This window comes from Musa acuminata, chromosome BXJ1-7 (assembly GCF_036884655.1).
Source record: "Musa acuminata AAA Group cultivar baxijiao chromosome BXJ1-7, Cavendish_Baxijiao_AAA, whole genome shotgun sequence".
NCBI lineage: Eukaryota > Viridiplantae > Streptophyta > Magnoliopsida > Zingiberales > Musaceae > Musa > Musa acuminata.
The window spans coordinates 242,832-262,192 of NC_088333.1; the positions used below are offsets into that span (position 1 = coordinate 242,832).

The 19,361-nt window shown below is 39.0% G+C and overlaps 3 protein-coding genes across 5 annotated transcripts; all 3 read right to left on the bottom strand.

Moving 5' to 3' along the window:
- Positions 1–210: 210 nt before the first annotated feature.
- LOC103991030 (thiamine thiazole synthase, chloroplastic) lies at positions 211–1,909 on the bottom strand. The gene is made up of 2 exons (XM_009410389.3): positions 914–1,909; positions 211–607 (listed from the first exon to the last, which is right to left on the bottom strand). Exons 1-2 carry the CDS (start codon positions 1,823–1,825, stop codon positions 443–445), a joined length of 1,077 nt encoding a protein of 358 aa, XP_009408664.1. The 5' UTR covers positions 1,826–1,909; the 3' UTR covers positions 211–442.
- Positions 1,910–2,951: 1,042 nt separating this feature from the next.
- Positions 2,952–5,248, bottom strand: LOC103991029 (protein translation factor SUI1 homolog). Of its 2 annotated transcripts, none has more exons than XM_009410387.3 (5): positions 5,118–5,248; positions 3,896–3,999; positions 3,539–3,744; positions 3,362–3,415; positions 2,952–3,236 (listed from the first exon to the last, which is right to left on the bottom strand). In XM_009410387.3, the coding sequence occupies exons 2-5, from the start codon at positions 3,930–3,932 to the stop codon at positions 3,192–3,194; spliced, it is 342 nt and encodes a 113-aa protein (XP_009408662.1). In that variant the 5' UTR covers positions 3,933–3,999; positions 5,118–5,248; the 3' UTR covers positions 2,952–3,191. The 2 variants fall into 2 exon arrangements, with proteins under 2 accessions (XP_009408662.1, XP_009408663.1); XM_009410388.3 differs by having other exon boundaries at positions 5,101–5,244.
- Positions 5,249–6,493: 1,245 nt separating this feature from the next.
- Positions 6,494–18,512, bottom strand: LOC135678056 (rab GTPase-activating protein 22-like). Of its 2 annotated transcripts, XM_065190372.1 has the most exons (11): positions 18,017–18,512; positions 17,192–17,287; positions 15,475–15,578; positions 14,166–14,398; positions 13,562–13,684; positions 13,394–13,482; positions 11,440–11,545; positions 10,897–10,994; positions 9,475–9,735; positions 8,603–8,686; positions 6,494–6,862 (listed from the first exon to the last, which is right to left on the bottom strand). In XM_065190372.1, the coding sequence occupies exons 1-11, from the start codon at positions 18,110–18,112 to the stop codon at positions 6,851–6,853; spliced, it is 1,302 nt and encodes a 433-aa protein (XP_065046444.1). In that variant the 5' UTR covers positions 18,113–18,512; the 3' UTR covers positions 6,494–6,850. The 2 variants fall into 2 exon arrangements, with proteins under 2 accessions (XP_065046444.1, XP_065046445.1); XM_065190373.1 differs by lacking the exon at positions 8,603–8,686.
- Between the last annotated feature and the right edge of the window lie 849 nt (positions 18,513–19,361).

Below are 19,361 nucleotides of genomic sequence, written 5' to 3' on the forward strand. Positions count from 1 at the left end.
AAAAATAATTAATTATAAAAGATTATATATATATATATATATATATATATATATATATATATAATTACACATTCAAATGTAAATATAAATGTAAATGTTGTTGGGTTAAGATACTAATAATCTTTAGCAGCACTAAATTTGGCAGCAAACTGCGAGGCCATATATATGTATGGCACAGAGAAACGAACGAACAGCAGCCACACGGAGAGAGAAGATAATAGGATGATACTTTCTTAACAACAAGAGAGCAGCATAGCATTTAAAGAGAACCCAAGAAGAAGATGAAGAAGAAGAAGATGTCTCGAATCTCTCTCGGTCACTCCTCCCCCTCTGCGTCTTATCGTTCCAACCCACCAAGAACAAAAGTCCATCACCATCCACCCCTCCCCTGCCCCCTTACCATCTTTTATTTCCAGGAAAAGCTGCTGTGGTGGCTGCAGTCTTAGGCGTCGACGATCTCCCCGGCGTCCGACGAGGCCAGTACCAGCTCCGGCTGCACCGCCTCCGCTCCGATGGTGCCGTCGATAGCGTTGGGCCGCCCCAATGCCTTGAGCGCCAGGTGTGCCGCCTTCTGCCCTGAGATCATCATCGCCCCGAAGGTCGGCCCCTGCAACCAAACCAAACACCACCGTGAATTCCTCGCAAGGAACATACCTTCTTCGTTTGTCTCTCAAGAAATTCACATGACGAAGAAGATCAAATCTTTTGCCACGAAATCAACAAATTTTAGGACTATGCTCTGTTTATGTTTGTTTCCCTGCAACCAAATCAAAATTAGGAAGACCTTCCCTGAGAGCTCTGTTTCTCTCGGGAAACAAATGTGATGAAAGGAACCTTGCGACGCACCCCTTAAATCTTTACCGAAAGAACAAAATTTGCAGCCAAAGAATGAAGAAAGATGAAATTTTGATACCATTCTTGGAGCACCGTCAATCTCGGCGACCTCCATGCCGGTAACGATCATCCCGGGCACGACCTCCCTGGTGAGGCGGACGATCGCGTCCTCCGCCGCGTTCATGTCGAGGGCTTTCATCCCCGGCACGGAATCGATCATCCCGATGCCCTTGAGCCGCTTCACTCCGGTGGCGCCGAACGGTCCGTCGTGGCCGCAGGAGCTGACCACCACCCTGGCCTCCATCACGTTGGGGTCCATGCAGGACTGTGTGTCGTGGTTCATTGACACCAGCGCCCAGTTGGTCACCACGCCGGCAACGCGGCCTTCCTTGACGATGAGGTCCTCGGCGGCGACTGCGTTGAAGAGCTTGACATTGGGGCGGGCGAGGAGGCGGCTCATGATGGTGGAGGTGAAGAGCGCGGCGTGGTGGATCACGACGTAGCTGTCGGCTTCGTCATAAGCCACGCCGAGCTCGTCCAGGAAGAGGTGGGCGGGCTTGCGGACGACCATGGCCGAGAAGAGCTGGCCGCCGAGCCACGCACCGCCGCCGGGGGAGACGGACTGCTCCACGATGGCCACGCGCACCGACGGATCCTTGGATATCTCATACGCGCAGGACAGCCCGGCGGAGCCGGCGCCGATGACCACCACGTCAGTGTCGGCGTAGGTGATCATGTCGGTCATGTAGCGGCGGGTCATCTCGCGGGAAACGACCGACTCCTTGATGGGCTCGAAGCGGAAGGAATCGAGGTCGTACCTGGGGGCGGCGGAGGCGGCGGTGACGGACAAGGAAGGTCTGCCACGGCCGGGGAGGGAGCGGAGGGCGGTGGCCGGGAGGCGGAAGCCGCTGAAGGATGAGCGGTGGTGGTTGTCGGAGATGAGGGACTTGGGGTTGGAGAGGAGGGAGGAGGTGGCCACGGAGGCTGCCATTGCAGGAGGGTGGCGAAAGGTGTACGTTTGGAGTTGGGGGAGAGGCCGGAGGAGGAGGAGGAGGAGGATGAGAGTGGATGGATGGGGTGTAAGCGAAGGGGGGGGGTATAAATAGCGGATATTCGGGAGTGAAAATATCTATGTTAGCTTTTGGGTGTCATTTTCGTCTTTACGAAGGAAGGCGAAGATATTTTGATGGGGAGTGGGAAGAAGGCGCAGGTGGCCTGCCTTCTTTGGTGTGGTGAGACTACCGCCACTAAGTTAATGGAATAAAGTAAAATATTAATTTAATTTATTGTAATTACCGCATTGAATGGGGTTGTGATCACATACAGTCAAAATAATTCTGGTGGTGATCTCCTCTGCTATTATCGTCCGTCCTGAGAGGGCGTGGATGCACACCGAAGAAGAAGAAGAAGAAAGAGCTCTTCAACATTCTATTCGATTTAAGGATTCCCTTTACTTGGAAACGTGGAATAATATTAATTGCTCTTAATCGTCCATCTATCTTAAATAAATTAAATTACTAGTTGGGGAGTTGCTATCGTGATGGAATATAAATTGCACGCAGCGAAGAAGAAAATATCTGCTGATACAACAAGGCAGCAAGCAAATGTGGATGGTCCATTCTCCCTCCCTCCATCATCAACAAGTCAAGTGGGAGGCCGACGACGGCATATTCCCGTCGCTACTCCTTCCTCATCTTGTAGCCATGCACACACCCCGATACTATCTATCGGCAACGTGTCCTCTTCTTCTATGCTTCCCCCCCAACCCCAACGTATAATAAAATATTTAACTCTGTTTACAATCAATCATATCAGGGAATCAATAGCATCATAGTTATTATTTAAACAACTATGTTGAGAGGGCGACCGACCAAAGAGAGAAACGGTCCATTTTCTCTCTTCCTCATCTTAATCCTAAATCCTAAATCATAGTTGGAAACTATCATGGATTTCCTCTTTAAATAAATAATACGAAAAGAATTTTCTCTACTTCTCATAACTATGCTGTCTGTCAACAATCCCCCCACACAAGCCACTCTTCTGATGAGACACAACACAATTAAGCAAATAAGAACATGCTCCGTAGACCATTTGGACTATGCCAGACTGGAACAAGATGCAAAGCAAAGGTGCTAACCACACTGAACGATATCACTCCCAAGATATCTAAACAAGGTTACAGCAAAGATATTTAAACACACACTATGTCCTTTGTATAAATATATGTTTAAAGAGAGTATCCATCCGGCAGTGGGCTCTCCTACAGCTACAGCAAAGTGTCTGGAACCATTCAACCAGAGGCAAGCTAGATGATATATGTCTTACTGGTAAATTACTTGAGCCCGATACGCAACTGCTTAGAAACCATGAATTTTAATGTGCTCCTTCTTCACAATTCCAGCCTGCACCGTAAAGACAGCATCGTCATTCACCGCATATAATGGAACATAATTAACTCAGGTTCACCCCTAGATATCTATCGATCACGGCCAAGACTACACTAAGGAACCGTGGAAAAGGCTATTACCTGAACTAAGAAATTTGAAGCATTCTTTCGTTGATCACCTTGAAGTTGAATGACCTATAAAAACAACAAAAAGATAAATGCATTGGCCATCGAGGTTGCTAGCAATGAGTGCATATCTGATTAGACGATAAGCTTTCCGCCTAATGACACATCAAGCAAAGGCGGCAAAACAATAACCTGGCCCAGCTCTGGGTCCTGAACCACAGTACCATTACAGCAGAATTCCTTTTTCAGATCCTTCAAGATCTTGTTATAGCTAAACTCTTTCTTGAGTCCTTGCACTGTGGTCAGACTCTTCCTGCCATTCCGCTGCTGTATGCGGATATGCACATAATCCTTTGTGCCGGCACCAGAGTCATCAGCATTTGCATCAGCAAAAGGATCTACAGAAAAAGAAAGGGAATAACCAAGATGACAGACACATTGCAAGACGGATCCATTCATCTGCACGTGCAGTTATGGTGTAGAAAAACTTCAGACACATAACCAAGGATAGTTGTGCAAATTGTCAATAACACAACTTCCTGAACATACCAAAAGCAGATGGGATCTGTGCTTCTAGATCAGACATGAACACTGCAACTGTCGAAGGGAACGTCGAAACAAAAGCTAACTTGCTTCGAGAGCCACGACCAGATCTGAAAACCACGCAAATACGGATACTGTCAACATTCAGTCCAAATTTGATACAATAATGCAATACTGCATTTCCTTAGAAAAAGACTGTTTGGTCAGCTATCGGTACAAAGGCACATTGGTACAAGTGAGAACAAGCTGTAAAACACTATGGATACTTCGCTACAAACAACACCACTTCATATATCGGCCAAAAGAGGACATCAACTGCAAGTCTAATTGCTTTGATTTTGTGGTCATGGCAATAAGCCATGTGCATCTTGATATAGAACACATCAACAAGTCAATATACAAGTCAATCAACGGCAGCAATAAAATTAGTGCAAAATCCTCAAGGGAAGTTCTTAAGAGTGACGCTTTGCATATAGTTCCGGTGTGTGCACAATCAAGAAACGATCGACAGCATACAATTAAGAAGAGACTTTGCAATTGCCTCACTCAATCTTGGTTGAATTTTCAAGAACTTCAGAAGCAAGTTAAAAGGGAGAATTTTTTTTGAAGCTCGAAGTGATGCAAAATAGTGCCCAGAAATAACAAAAAGGGAGGCATAAGAAAAATATTCTTCGTAGTTCTGTAATCCACATTTCATCCGCATTGACGATATCAGATCTAAAGTGCCACAGACGGCAGGGCAAGTATTCTCCTCTTTCTTGTTCATGTTTTAGAACCAAGTAACAACTATAGCTTTGTCCTCAAGTCAACCCTCGGATACTCTAAATCGTGAAGCATTCCTAAATCTAAACATTCGGCGTCCCCATTCAAGTCCAAACATGATCTAAAGAAGTAAACAAAGCAGGCTATTTCGCGTCAACGCGAGCTCTTTCTCTTTGTCCTTGGATCTTTCTACGCCCGTCATAATCCACATGGGAAAAGAATTACTTGGGACAATCCGCCAGTTTTCCCAGAACAATCTAAATTCCCGAGCAATATATTTCCACCTATCAGGCAGCAGATTCAAGAAAGGAAATACCAGAACAAATCAACAAAAGAGAAGCAAAACCACCAAACGAAAGCCACAAATTCATGCCCCCATATCACCGATCAAACGCACGAAAGAGGAGATTTTTTGTGTTGACCCAGAAAAGAAAGAAGAAAGAACAGACCTTTTTCGTGTTCTTACCTTGCAGCAGCGGACTGGAATACGACTCTCGCGGAGATCACACGCAAAAGCAGAACAAAAGAGTGTTGAAACCACTCCCCTCTATTATATATCGAAAGAGTTGCCGAAGTCGACGGTACAATATAAAGATGAGGGGGGGGGGGGGGGGGGCGTGGGAGTGGGTGGAGCCGCCTGCCGCCTCCTTGTCGACGACCGTATGTTTTCGAAGCCACCGTGGCCTCGGCATCAACGACTTCACGAAACATAAAGCAAAATGGACGATGCTGGTGTAACGCAACGCCATGGCACAAGAATCGCGTGAGCAATACTTGAGATCTGGTGTGCGACCGTGGTCTTATCGCGATACGGACGGCTGCGATCGTTCTTTGGTCCCACGGGGTTCGCGCTTACGTGGCGCGGATCTATGTTCTCTCTCTCTCTCTCTGTATTATTATTATTATTATTATTATTATTATTATTATTATTATTATTATTATTATTATTATTATTATTATTATTATTTCTTCCTTTTTTTAGGGTTTTTACTGAATCAGAGGCACACGGTCGAGCGTGAGGTTGGAATCCATCCTTTGAGCCAAGTGTGGTGGGATTGAGCTCAACCCCGCTAAACCGAACCATTATAATAGTGCAATTGTAATAGACGAGCACAGCCACATCGATCTCAATAAAAATATTTCAAAAAATTGAAAGAAAATTCTATTACTAAAATATGACACATGCATTCGAACTTTGAACATATCACTTTGTGTAATAATAATGCACTCGAATGGCTCAACAAAGAAATTTTATATATTGGATGCTATAAAAGAACGTTTGTGGTTATAAAAGTGTACTACTGATATTTAGAAGCTCAATTTCTAATAATGTCAAATTAAGCAAAGGGGGCAGTATGCTGAATTGTATCTTTGGATATGCTGCTAATTGCAAATTGCCAATTTAATTTGGAGACTCAAAAGCAAATGACGTGCCTGATAACTGTGCAAAGCCTACTCCATGGATTTCTCTATATGCTGATGAGAAGCTGACAAGAAGTGAAATCCCAGGTTCTTGATACATGTCCACAAACCCCACAATTGATGGAAGAAAGAATCAAAATCCTGTATCTCTACCAGGTTCTGATTAACATCCATCAGGGATTTGTGGTTTATGATCTCTTTCAGAAAGCAAGTTTCCGACTTTTGCTTGTAGAAAGTTTGCAACAAACAACAGATCATTAACGATCAGCAACATGATCGTGGAAAGACAAAAAACAAAGTTTCCAACCACACAATATAAAGAAAATCTCCCCAATACAACAACAACAACAACAACAACTACTCTAACAACGAAGATGATATATATATATATATATATATATATATATATATATATATATATGTAGAAATGCAGCCATGAATCACTTATTTATAATTATTTTTAGACTTTGTAACAATGAACCAATCCTCAATCATTTCCTGGTTTTGAAGCAATAACAGCTGAGAAATAATACAGTTGCAATGGTTTGCTTCAATGAAGAGCACATGAGGCATGAATAGGATTTACATGTAGTAGTAGTAGTCTTACAACATACTGGAGGAGAACCTGCTCATAGAAAAACAATGAGCTAGGGCTTTAGAGAATTTGACAAGTAGTGAAAGTATCTCCCTTTGCAGATCCTTCAACAAGTAAACGCTGTATTATTCCGCCACCAGGAATCAACTCACTCCATGGAACATTATATACATCAGAAGCTATTATTTCTTGGCCTGCATTTGTGAAAATGTACTTAATTATGATAACCTTGCACTAGACCTCAATCTTATACACATCAACTCATAAAAGCAACACTAGAACTTCATGGAGGCCACTACTTGAAGTTGTACTTCCAAGCTAACAAGTAAAAAGAAAATTGCAGAACTATTTGCAATCTAACTCGATAACAAATCAAAGATAGCAAAAGTATTATTGCCATGGAAATATCAACCAAAGAAATGAAGGATCTCATCAAAACCCGAGTTTTCAGGAGAGGAGTCTGGCAAGGCATCACAATGGGGAATTTTATAGGCTGGTACTTCAGGCTTGATACACCCATGTGTAAATTAATTCTTAAAGCATTCTCAGTTTAAAACTCATAATAATAGCTAAATGTATCAAAGAGGAGTAATTGTACTTCAAAAATGATGAGGTATCAAAAAAATCTAGAAAATTTTGAAATGAATGTCATTGTTTAGTTTGCTTATATTGGCCTCTCCAACAAGCTGATATCCAGAAATATTTCAAGTTATTGCATATCACCTATAAGAATATTCTAGATTCCAAGTAAATGGCAGAAATACCCTAGTGGTTGTAAGATTAGGACTCATAAAGGTAAATCATAGAAAAGGAAGAAGGATTTCAAAAGAGTGCTAGGTGTGGGGTTGAAAGCAAAGATTCCTGAATAACAACAAATGACCATACAAGACTAACATTTGCAAGAAACCTTTCGTATCATTTCAGGATCAGTCATTTTGGGATCAGCACCTCAAACATAATCAAATCCTGACCCAGGATGGTTGCGTTAAGAGCTCATGTAGGTCCACATGACAATATGCCTTTGATGGGAACATATATAATCAACACATATTTACATAAATGAGAGGAGGTATATCATTATCATTATTATTATTATTAGTTGAAGTAGAAAAACTGATACTTTAGATAATCTTAGTGAGTCTTTTATGTGTTCATTAACCAGAATGTGGCAGCACAAAGATGTTGCCTTTAGCTTGGTTGGACTTATTTTTCTACTTTGGGCATAATTTGCAAAGATACATAATGCACAAGTTTGTCCAAAGTACTCAGATAAAACAAGAAATATCCAATACAAAGATAAAAAAAATTTCTTAAAAAGGTTAAAAAATATTTTATTATGGAAAAATCTGTTCATCATTATTAACCGGAAATAAAACAAAACAAACACCTAACAAGTATAGAACATTACAGGATAAATATTATAGAGAACGATGATGTTGAAAAGCATCAATCCTATAAAAATAATCAGTGGAGGCTGCCAAATTATCAGATGAAAACATGCTGGATGTAGCGAATATTAGCTATTGAACATTTTCTCCAATAATCCTTTTTGCTTAAAGAATGCAAAGCAAAAGGCACTACAGTTTATAAAGGTGGAAATGAATGAGCCATACTGAATAACATCAAAAGAATATCATCATAAGTAGTAATTCTATCTTCCCCCAAAAAAATTGCTGATAGTGTTATCTTTATATTTTTACAATTACCAGTCATCTAAAGTATTAACCCGCTTAATTTTTCACTCTTAGGTTCTAGACCAGCATTTGAATGTTATTGCCAGGTCTAGCGTATATTACATGAGAAATCAATATAAGGTGGAACATGCTTCTTGGGAATATTCCGCAATCTACTATCACTATTAAACAAAAAAATGAACAAATAAATTTAAGAAGACCAAATAAACACAATATAATCTTTTTGAAAGAGATGCGTACCATTTTCAAATATTTCTTGTGAAGCCTAATTGCATGACTGCACGTTTTTTTTGCATCTAAATCTCCATTTGTCTCGTTTAAAATCTGATCAAACAAACATCATTTAGAGAGTGCTAAATGTAAACTGATGTGACAAACTTTTCTCTCCTAACAATTGAATGGGCTTGCAACACCTAATATGTATGGAGCACCTTAATGAACAAGACATAGTACTTAATTTGATCTAGTTGTTAGTTACTATATCGATCCCTCATTCATATCCCATTTTTTATGTTCATAGGAGTTGTTATGGATTTTCCAATTTACAGTATTTTGTCTTCTATCTTCCACATTTCCATCTCTTCATCTAATTTCGTATTCAACTCAAAGTTATGCACCATATTCAAGATCACTAGTTATTGATCAATTTACTTAGTTATGGATTTAGTTTCATAACATTCCATGTCCTCGATTTACACTTGCAGATATTCGCATTGCAATTTTGTGTAATTTTGGAAGTATATGGCAACCACTAAAGAGAAACCTATGTACTAAGTATACACGTACTAAAATAGCTTCACCCATGTATATATCTGTTGTTATCAAAGAATGGGTGGTTGCAATGTCTAACTAAATTTAGTTAAATATAAGTTCATTAATGAATGTGAATACTGAAACTGTTTGGATAATTGGGAAAAGATAGCCTATTTGAAATATTTAAAAGCATATCTTTTTGCAGACTGCAGATTAGACAAAAAGGTTGTGATTTACTTTTGAAACTAGGGAAGAATTGCATGGTTTTGCTATCCAGATAAATAATTTGGATAACGCTTAGATGTGATCATTAATTCTAAACAACTAACGGATATAAAGAGAAATAGGTAATTCCTTACCTTAACGACATCATCCAAACCACGTGCTTCCTGAATTAGCCTTGCACTTTTTTCTTTGAGAACACTGGCAACAAGAAAAACTGTGATTGGCAAAGGGGCTTCAGAAGTTTTAGTTCCGTTCTTGAGATTCTCCCTTTCAAATTTCCCAAATTGGCGTATTGACTTAACTTTCCCTTTAGACACATCATTCTTTTCAGTGAGAAGCTCTGGCTCTTCATACATGGAGAACATATCAGGGTAATATTCTAGAGCCCACATCATCTGTATGAAAATTTACATATAAGTTATGAGACTGCACAACACATAGATACCATAAAACATGTAACAAATGTGTGATACCCCAACAGTCCTACATGGGAAAAAGAGAATAACAAGAAAGTAGACATATCTCCTTGATGACTATTCCTAATAACTTGAGCATATGCTTTAAACTATGTGGCAAATATGTTCCATGCAAGTTACCGGATTAGTAGTTTATCTAGATAGCAATAATGTGCGGCTTGGTGGAACAGTGAGGTTATTCCTCTATGACTTAATCAATTAAATTTGACTTATCTAATAACTTCTTCATTTATAAGAGTAACGCTAAACTCTCCCCAAACTCCATCCCTCTATATGCATAGGGGTAAGACTGTACATTAATCTTCACCAAACCCCACAATCGGTGGGTGTCTCATGCACTAGGCTGTCATTTCTTTAAGTCAGGAGCCTTGTGCATTGGGCCACCTTTTTCTTAAGTTTATTGATAGTCACAACATTGTATCACAGTAATTATATAGTATTCTCTGTGCAACGTAATGTTCTATGGTTAATTGATGTCAAAGGTATTAATGAAGGCAATATAACTACTGAGGTATGAACAACAAGGGTGATGGAAGACTATCACAAGGAACTTTATATATAAACTTGAGAAGCTACTATTAGTAACTTTGATCTGAAAATTTCAGACTTGTTGAGTAGATCATCCCATTAAAATTTATTGGTTTAGGATAATTCATTCTTTGTAATATGTTTGTTCACATAAAACAATCATGTAGCATAAGGAAAGCATCTCAATGGAAGTTACAAAATGGTGAGAAATCAGTGTTCATCGGTCAACAAAATTTTATAAATAAATAACTATGTAACTGCTCCAAATATAGGTACCTCTTAACTATGCAATAGTTGCTTAACATGGGAATACAATTGAATAAGAACTGAAATGAAGTAGAATCTAGCAGAGAGATTGACTTTTGCTTTTAGATAAAAGACAAAGATGCTCCATGTACACACAGACGTGTTTTAATCGAATGAGCTTGACTTGTACCATTTATGAAACACAAGGAGTATAAAAAGCATTTTGGCAACAATGATTGGAATTATGAACCATATAGGCCCACATGAGAATACTGTTCATTGATGTTTATTTATAATGTTCAGTACCTCCCAAAGATACAAAGAATCTCCAAAGGATAATTCTCGGCGGAACAATACCATAAACATGCGAACTGCAAAGAGGTAATCACCTCCACCAAGTGTTTCTGTTCAGAAAATACACGGAAACAGCATTAGCACCTCTATTGATGAGGAAAGAGTAGTGATAGTGAGACAATTAAAACACTATATCTATAGGATCAACCATACAATTGACAAAAATCATCCTTAGAGACGAAAAAGAAAAAGAAATGTACACTCCAATGATGTCATTTTAGTGTCAACTGTTTATAAATTAAACAAACACCGCCTTTGGTTTAATATTTCACATTAACATTTCAAATTTTCTGGACAATTGTTTATCAAACACTTCCTCATTGATATTGTCGAACATACAACATATGAAAAAACATTTACTGCTTATGATGATAAGATACTTAGATGAGAGAATCTATAAAAGAAATGGCAAATATATACTTTTATATTTGTATCTTTGAGACACATGATATATTCTGAATGTAACTGTGCACTAGTTTATCTCATGTCATATACCTAGGTGTTGATGAAGCTTTGGGTCCAGAACTTGTGTTATTGATGCTAGACTTTGTAGTTGATTCTCCACACCAACAGATCTCTCAGTGCATCTGAAATTTCCTCGCTTTAAAATTTCACATGACAAAGTGATTAAAAGACAAGTTAACAATATTATCAAAGAAAACTCCTATCAGAAGCATTTTAATTTAGTACAAAAGTAGTTTAGTTCTAGAATATTTCAACTCAAATATGCAGCAGATCCTTTTATGTGGTAATGACCATAAGCTAGATACATCTAGAAGAAAATAAATGAAGGCAGAGAGTTACACACCACTAAAAAGATAACATAGTCTAGGACCTTCAAAACCATAAAATGGCGAGAAAAGGATTTACTGTATAAAAAATCTGACAATCTATGGATTTATTTGTGATCAATTGTTGGAGTGGTTACTTGCTTTCTAAAGCCTAAAGTGCAGTGTTATCAAACATAAACACCTAATGTTAAACCTTTTCCAAGTCAAATATTATATCTAAAAAGGATCACTATGTTATCATCTGATGAGTTCCAAGTGCACCAACTGGCATATATTTATAGTGTGGACATCCTGTTGATCGCAGAATGAATCATTTCATTTGAACTCAACATCACAACATTGAAGAAAGTTAGCATGACAAATGCTTTAGATCCTTTTAAATTTCTTGGAATGGATATTGCAATTTGTACCAATTTATGGCAATTGTACCATCATATTATCTTGAGGCTTTACCTTTTCCTTGCGATATTCATAAATAATTGCTAGTTATGGTGGAAGATAGTCCATGTGACATTTTCAATAGATCCACTTGGAAGTAACAGACACTTGTGCTGGTCTATAGAGTTAGATGGCTCTACTACTGGCTTAACCGTTCTTTAGTCACCTGGTTGTAGGCCTACAAGTCATTCAGTTAATAGGCCTAGAGGCCAGACTGAGAGTTCAATTATGCTTTTATTTAATTGTCGTCAACAATAAAGATACTGAAGATGAAAAGTGAACAAAAATTCTTTAAGAGATACGATTCCTTCTTAACATTCAGTATATATAGTACTTTGTTTTGTTTGGAAGCTGGAGTTCTAACTTGTCGGTCAACTTGCAAATAACACGAACCTTCAGTACAAGAACATGGGTGTAAAATTCTAATTACAGCCATGCTGAAGAACCATTGTGAACTTTGGAAAGAGAAGTCTGCCAAGATCAGTATGCCTTACAGTACAATAAAGGTACTAATGTGCAAAAAATTAGAAGCTTAGGAATTACAAATAAGCCACTTAGATCACTAAACTCTAAAAAGCAAAACGAGGCAGATTTGTAAATATATCTATAGAAAATGAATCATCATATCACTAGTACATTTGCAATGTGTTAAAAAGTTATTGGGACTTTCAGACATCTAGATTTGTTGCAAAAAACCTGAAGAATAAATTGCTTCTATGGCATGAAAGCATGCTTAGAACCATATAATAAAAAGTCAACTGGAAGAATTCTATATAAGCATCTGATAGAGGAAGGACATGGAAAAGTCCTGGAACAGATGGAGTGTAAAGACAGAAAACCACATGCAAAAAATCCATTAATGCTTAAAGACACAGAGTTCTAAACTTGAGGAATTAGAAAAGAATCATGATAGTCACAACCTAAGACGAGTCATTATACTTAACATGTATCATATACAAAGAAAAAACAATGGTGTTTCAGAAACAGCACCTATTCCCAGTAATTGTATTTCAATCTGATATCTGTTCATCTTACTTCCAATCTTGCACTTGAGCATATTTTACAAAGAGAGACAACAGGATCTAGATACTATAATATATCCTTCAAGGCCAGTGCAATAATACTTGGGAGATACATGCGTTCACCAACAACGCTCCAAAAAACTGAAGCATTATTCAAAAACTGATAAATTAAAAGCAAGGTGGCAACAAAAATTATACCAGTTTGCGCATCAAACGTTCAAAGCACCAAAATGCATCTGCTTCATCTTCAAGAAGAATTATCAGTGGGGAGCAAAGATCACTCATTCCTGATATGTTTGCAAGCTACGTTGGCGGATGTGCACAGTATTAAAAAATTATGTTGTTAAATCTTAAATGTGTTATCACCTTGACAATAGCCAACGTCTTTGTCAATCCAGGCATAAACAGCTAGGATATCCCAGAGCTTTGAAAGATTTTCTTTCTTCTCATAGAAGACCAGAGTTCTGTCTGTCCGAAGCACATCAAGACCTGTAACAAGTAGAAATTTATGGCCATCATGTTGGTTTATGATTAAAAGGTCAATTAAACAGAAGTTTTTATAGTTTCATTGATGAAATGGTTCTAGAATAAATTTCTTAAATAATATGTAGAACATCTTCTCAGAGGTTTGGTTAAATTCTATAGGCCCTTCTTTTTGTTTGTTCTGTTTTTTTTGGGGGGGGGGGGTTTGGTGGGGGGCGGCAGAAAGATCAATTGATCAATAGATAATGTCTAGAGAAGGAAGCACACCTGGATTTCTATCAACATTGTTTCAAGATGAGATTATAACATACCAGTGCAATAGCCAGCGGTGAGGTGTACAGTAAACCACCATCGTAAAAGGTGTAACAGGCCCAAGAAAGGAAGATATGATGGCACCAATTTTGCGTAAAGAATTATATAACATGATATAAAACATGACATAAAATCTAAAATACAAAACAGTGGCAAACCAAATATAGGTGCATACCAATTTGGTGTAGTGTGAGCTTCCATTCGATCACTTGCTTATCCAGGTAAGGCTCTGCTTCAGAACCACCATTAGCTTGTCCTTTGGATTGATCCGGATTGGCTTCCAGGAGGACTAAAGGGTCTTGAATAGGTTGACCATCCTCGGTTATTACTGGAGCTGTAATGATTCTTCCACTGCCAACATGAGAATCCAACGCCTGACACAAATCCTTCCATCTTGCATATTGCACCCTGCATGACGAATGAAATGTATTAAACCAAACTAAATTTAAATTGGAATTTAGTGCAATGAACACCAACATGTCAGCATGGAGTTGGCATTCAACCAATGGAATGTACTAGCCATTTATCAGAATGCAGGCAAGCTGCAGCTATTATGTTCTTGCTTCTGGTTACTGATTTTTAAGCATTTCTTTAGCCACATAACAAAAAGTTTCTGTACTACAATTTACAAGTGTTATGTCCTTACAAAAAGAAAAGCCAGAAAGTTCACCATGAAAAACTTTCACAGGGTCCAAAACAGAAACAAGACTTGTTTAAGAATTTTGGACAAACCATCAAATCACAAAATCAAGGTTGATGCCCTTACCCCATTGGACTAGGCTGCTGCCATTTCAAGCATGAAAAAGTGTCATTTTTAAGATGAGCAACAATTGAAATAATTAAGATGAGCATTTTAATCCTTAGTAGTGCTCAAGCCAAGGAGAAGCCTGAACACGAGCGGAAACCATACAATATTACAAACATATGGTGGACATATATCATTTTTTGGCACCACTTGCTATTCGAAATGTTTCAATGTCTACAAACATCAAGACGATAAATTGTTCCACTAATCAATGAGAAAGACGATAAATGGTTCCACTAATCAATGAGGTATGAGTAAAGTAAGTGACCACTTAAAAATGCTTGCAATGCACATAATTGATTGTCAGGTGCTAGAATAATGATCTGATGACTTAATTTATCCAGAATAATGCCAATTTTGTAATATTAGGTCAAACAGTGCAGAGGTGAAGTCTATATAGTCAATGAAACCAAGAAATGGCAGTTCATAGTCTATTGATGTTATTCTATGCTTAACAAGATAGTTGAGGCATAAACCATTGTCTGTAAAACAAATTGCAATAAGAAATAATAAATAAGCCTTAGTAGATATTTATGGGAAAAATGGACGTCCAAATATTAAAAAGAATGCTAGCTCAACTAAAGAACCTGTAAAATATGTGTAATATGCCACATGTATAATAAAACAGATTGTCCCTATCTTCTGTTACTAATTAGTTACAGTTAAGTACTGGTACTACCTCCGATGTTCTCTCTGCTGCTCTCGCTCCTCAAAGGTGCTTTTAGGATCAAAGCACCCAAGTAAAAACTCCCAGACCTCTCCACGTATTGAAGGATGAACACCCTAATTCAGGAAGATTTTTAAACAGAGGTATTAAAATTCAGCAATACCAATGATACTAAAGTATTCGTATCACAAAATATCATCAATTTTAGTTAGAGTGATCATGCAAATTGATCCCAGATATCAACAAAACAGATAAGTACAAGTCAAAGACAAAACCATATTATCCAACTAAATTAACTTCATGATTTGATTGCACCATTTTTTTATTAGAGGACGTCTTCATGTTGAAGTGTAGATAATGGCAAGATAAATATTATCAATGCAAGGTCAAGTTGATCATGAAGACTAGGGCAGACATACTGGCTTCTCTTTCGGGTGACTTAGCCAAACATCAAGCTGGTTTTAAACTGGTTGTGTATTGCAGTTTGGCTTTTGGGAGTCAGTAGACTGGTTGGTGCATGCTCGCAACACGGTCTTCGGTAACAGAAGAGAGGCAAGTGATTTATCTTATTATGCCAATTAAAAGATCAATAAGAAAAAATGAAACTATATAACCCTGTAAGCTGGAAGCATTAACATAGACTACAAATAAACTTTTCAAAATTCAAAGCCATTCAAACCATTAGCATATCTGTCATGTGGGGTTAGTTCGATTTAGGAAATGTTGAAGGAACACAATAATAAGATGGGCCTCTTAGTAGTTCTAAGGATACAATAATATCCTCTTCTTCTCACCTTTCTCCTCTCTTTTCCTCACTGTTTGTGCCACCTGTATTTTCAGAATAGTGGTACGTTAATCATACATGACAGTTGTTGCTCAGGTGCTTGATGCAACTATCCTAACCAGCTGAAAAATTGTACTGTTAACGTAACATGTCTCCTAGATAATCTCTTTGCGTGCCATCCCCTCCCAATCCTCATAAATTTACTGTGCATCAACTTCAAGGCTATCTCAAACGTATCAAAGGTGTTATCTCAAAGGAATAACACTTGTACTTATCGTTCAAAAGATAGGTACTATGTGATCGTAGATGACAATATTTTTTTTTTTTTGGAAGAATCATTTACTTGATTAAAAGAGCAGGTTGCTCAGTCATTTCTCTCATAAAGTAAGATCCTATAATCACTTGCAGACCTCAGAATATGCAAATTTTCAATAATATGCTTTTGTTATCAGCATCAGAAAGGCTATGGCTATGACACTAGTAAACCACTGCAAAAACAAAATATATATTGATATTGCAGAAATCATATTCTTTATAAATCTTGAATAACTTTGAGATTGCATCCTGTACCATATCTAAGTTACCGAAGACATCCAATATTGCTCTCAGATGGTTATCAATACTAGACACCAAACAGTATCATTCTCCAGAAGGCATACTCTACCATTACCAGCTGAGTAATAAAATCAAAAGCGCCCGCATCTAATGTGCTGAAGTTTCACTTAACAACATAACGTGGGATGAATGATCCTTAAAGTATAGCGGGTTACAAGAGCATGTACTGTGATGGCATGGCAAAACGGTCATGAAGAAGGCATCAATGCGTGAAATAAGAAAGCAGAAGATAATTTTTCTTATTCCTTATTCATGCTTCACACTAACACTGGAGCACCATAGTATGAATGTTTATATACAGGCAAAAGAAGTTGTTAAATGTTAGAGTACCCCTCGCTGTATCCGACTGAGAACTGAAGCAATGTCCAAGTGACCATCCGGACTAAATGCAGCATGCCATCTTCGTGCACTCAGAGTCTTTCCAGCCTACATGAACAAATCAAAACAAACTTTTCTTGAGGGAAATATGTGTAACATTTGTTTGCAGACTCCATGAACAGATGAGAACAAACTTTCTGGGAGAAAAATATGTGGGACACTTTTTGACATGGAGAGTTAGGATAATCCTAATGAAACTCGAATGGCTATTCATGATAACAAGCTGCATTTTATTTGAAAAACAAAGCCCATGCGAAATCATTTCTCAGACAACTGCATTCTGCCGATATGATTCGCACATTACCTTCCCGCCAGACTAAGATGACTTATTAAAAGGAGACACGCTTCGAGGACCCTGCCCTCCTGGTTTGCGAAGAGAAAATTAGAAAGAAGGCCAAAATGATTTCCCTTACCAAGTTCTGAGAACACCAGAACTTTTTTTGTGTCTTCGACATGGCTTAGGATATAAAATTTTCATGATGGAGTGAAGATAAGTATTTACTAGGCCAAAGTAAAATCTCCAGACTGTGTTTCACACATATTTCATCAACGCCTACGGACGCGGATGAACCGACTGTCCAAATGTCTTTCTTTAATTACAAAGACATGGAGCACCTAAGCATGCAGACGTGCGTTGCTAAATATAATTGCCCTCTGGAGACGCCAAAACATCGTAATTCCGTTGGGGACAGGCGACCCCAGAAAAGATAAGACGAAGAGGATCTGAGCAAGAATTAAAATCAAAGAGACCCAAAGGAAAGAAGGGCCAAAACTGACCTTAATCTTGAACTTGCTCTTGGGTCCCTCGGCGGACTCGGACCGAGCCTCGTAGAAAGAATCCGCCGGAACGCCGCTATCTTTCCACATCATCATCTTTCCCCAACGAATTCAAACACCGAATCCCCCAAAAGACCTACAAATCCTTGGGTAAGAACCGGTGACCCCCGCCCACCACACTCGAGCTGAACCCCCTCGATCCCCCCACCCGATCAAACTCTACTCACCGCAGGGACGAATGGACCCAGGTCGAGCGGTGGGAAGAAAGAAAGAGATTGATACGGAGAGGGCAACACCTCCCTGGCCTTTGGAGGGAGGGTGGGGGCGGGGCGGGGCGGGGCAGTCAGACTCGTAGATGGCTCGGCGAAGAGACTGGGGCTAATTTAAGTGATTAAGAAGCTAAATATAAGGATTTGGAAGGGATTAAGACAGAGAGAGAGAGAGGGAGGCCGGCAGGACCGAGCAGTTCCCACGCCGCCCGACTCGGTCCCTGGTGTCGTCCCCGGCTTGCCGAGTCTTGCTCCCTTTATAGCATTACTATTATTATTATTATTATTATTTCTCTTCTCTACGTGGGCGTGTTGGAGCTTTGCATGATGCGATCGATGGTCTCCATCGAATGGTGGTGGAATTGGACGCTTCGGATGATGACACGTCGTGCCCGCTGACAAATAGAGGTCGAGTAGATATACGATAGTTTGTAGGAATGTATTGGAATAATGGAGACAAAATAATAATTAGCAAAAGGATAGACCCAATTATGGATGTCAAAGAGGAAATTTCAATACAAATTACAGAGGAGGATCGAGTTTCACAAGGTAATTAAATTAAACAAGTAAGCGAATTTATATGGGAACATACGCTGAATGCTTGAAGTTATACGAGCATCCTCCTACCAAGTTTGTTGTTGTTGTTGTTGTTGTTTTATGGACAAACCGATCCTTTGGTCGATGTGTCCGAATTAAATTCCCCTCAAATATGGGAACAGAAGAAGGAAGAGAGAAGGGAATGCAGTAATGGCCAAGAAGAGGGACACGACGACGTGGCAATCGCATGCTATCGGTGATTAATGAGGAAAGAGTGGATCGATGAGCGAAGGCGAGCGAGGCAAGTGAAGAACAACAACACACCATGAGATTGAGCTTCTTCAGCTGATGATTTTTTTTTTTGCGGCATTTTCTCTGAGGATGGTATCATTCAAGATTGCACATTTTGTAGGAGTGGTTGTACCATAAACATGCACAGACCAGGCATTGTGCCAGTGCTGCATGTGATGTGTGCCTCATGCAGTAAATGCTGTGGGGGGATCCGACACCGTCTCTCTCTCTCTCTCTCTCTCTCTCTT

Coding starts and splice junctions, on each gene's coding strand:
- LOC103991029 (XM_009410387.3), bottom strand. CDS start 3,932: ATGTCTGATCTAGAAGCACAGATCCCATCTGCTTTTG. Junction 3,745..3,895: donor ACAGATCCCATCTGCTTTTG/GTATGTTCAGGA, acceptor CTTTTTCTGTAG/ATCCTTTTGCTGATGCAAAT. Junction 3,416..3,538: donor AGGACCCAGAGCTGGGCCAG/GTTATTGTTTTG, acceptor TTGTTTTTATAG/GTCATTCAACTTCAAGGTGA.
- LOC135678056 (XM_065190372.1), bottom strand. CDS start 18,112: ATGATGATGTGGAAAGATAGCGGCGTTCCGGCGGATTCTTTCTACGAG. Junction 13,685..14,165: donor GCTCACACTACACCAAATTG/GTATGCACCTAT, acceptor TACTTGTTACAG/GTCTTGATGTGCTTCGGACA. Junction 8,687..9,474: donor GTTTGGATGATGTCGTTAAG/GTAAGGAATTAC, acceptor TTGTTTGATCAG/ATTTTAAACGAGACAAATGG.
- LOC103991030 (XM_009410389.3), bottom strand. CDS start 1,825: ATGGCAGCCTCCGTGGCCACCTCCTCCCTCCTCTCCAACCCCAAGTCC. Junction 608..913: donor TTGACGGTGCTCCAAGAATG/GTATCAAAATTT, acceptor GTTTGGTTGCAG/GGGCCGACCTTCGGGGCGAT.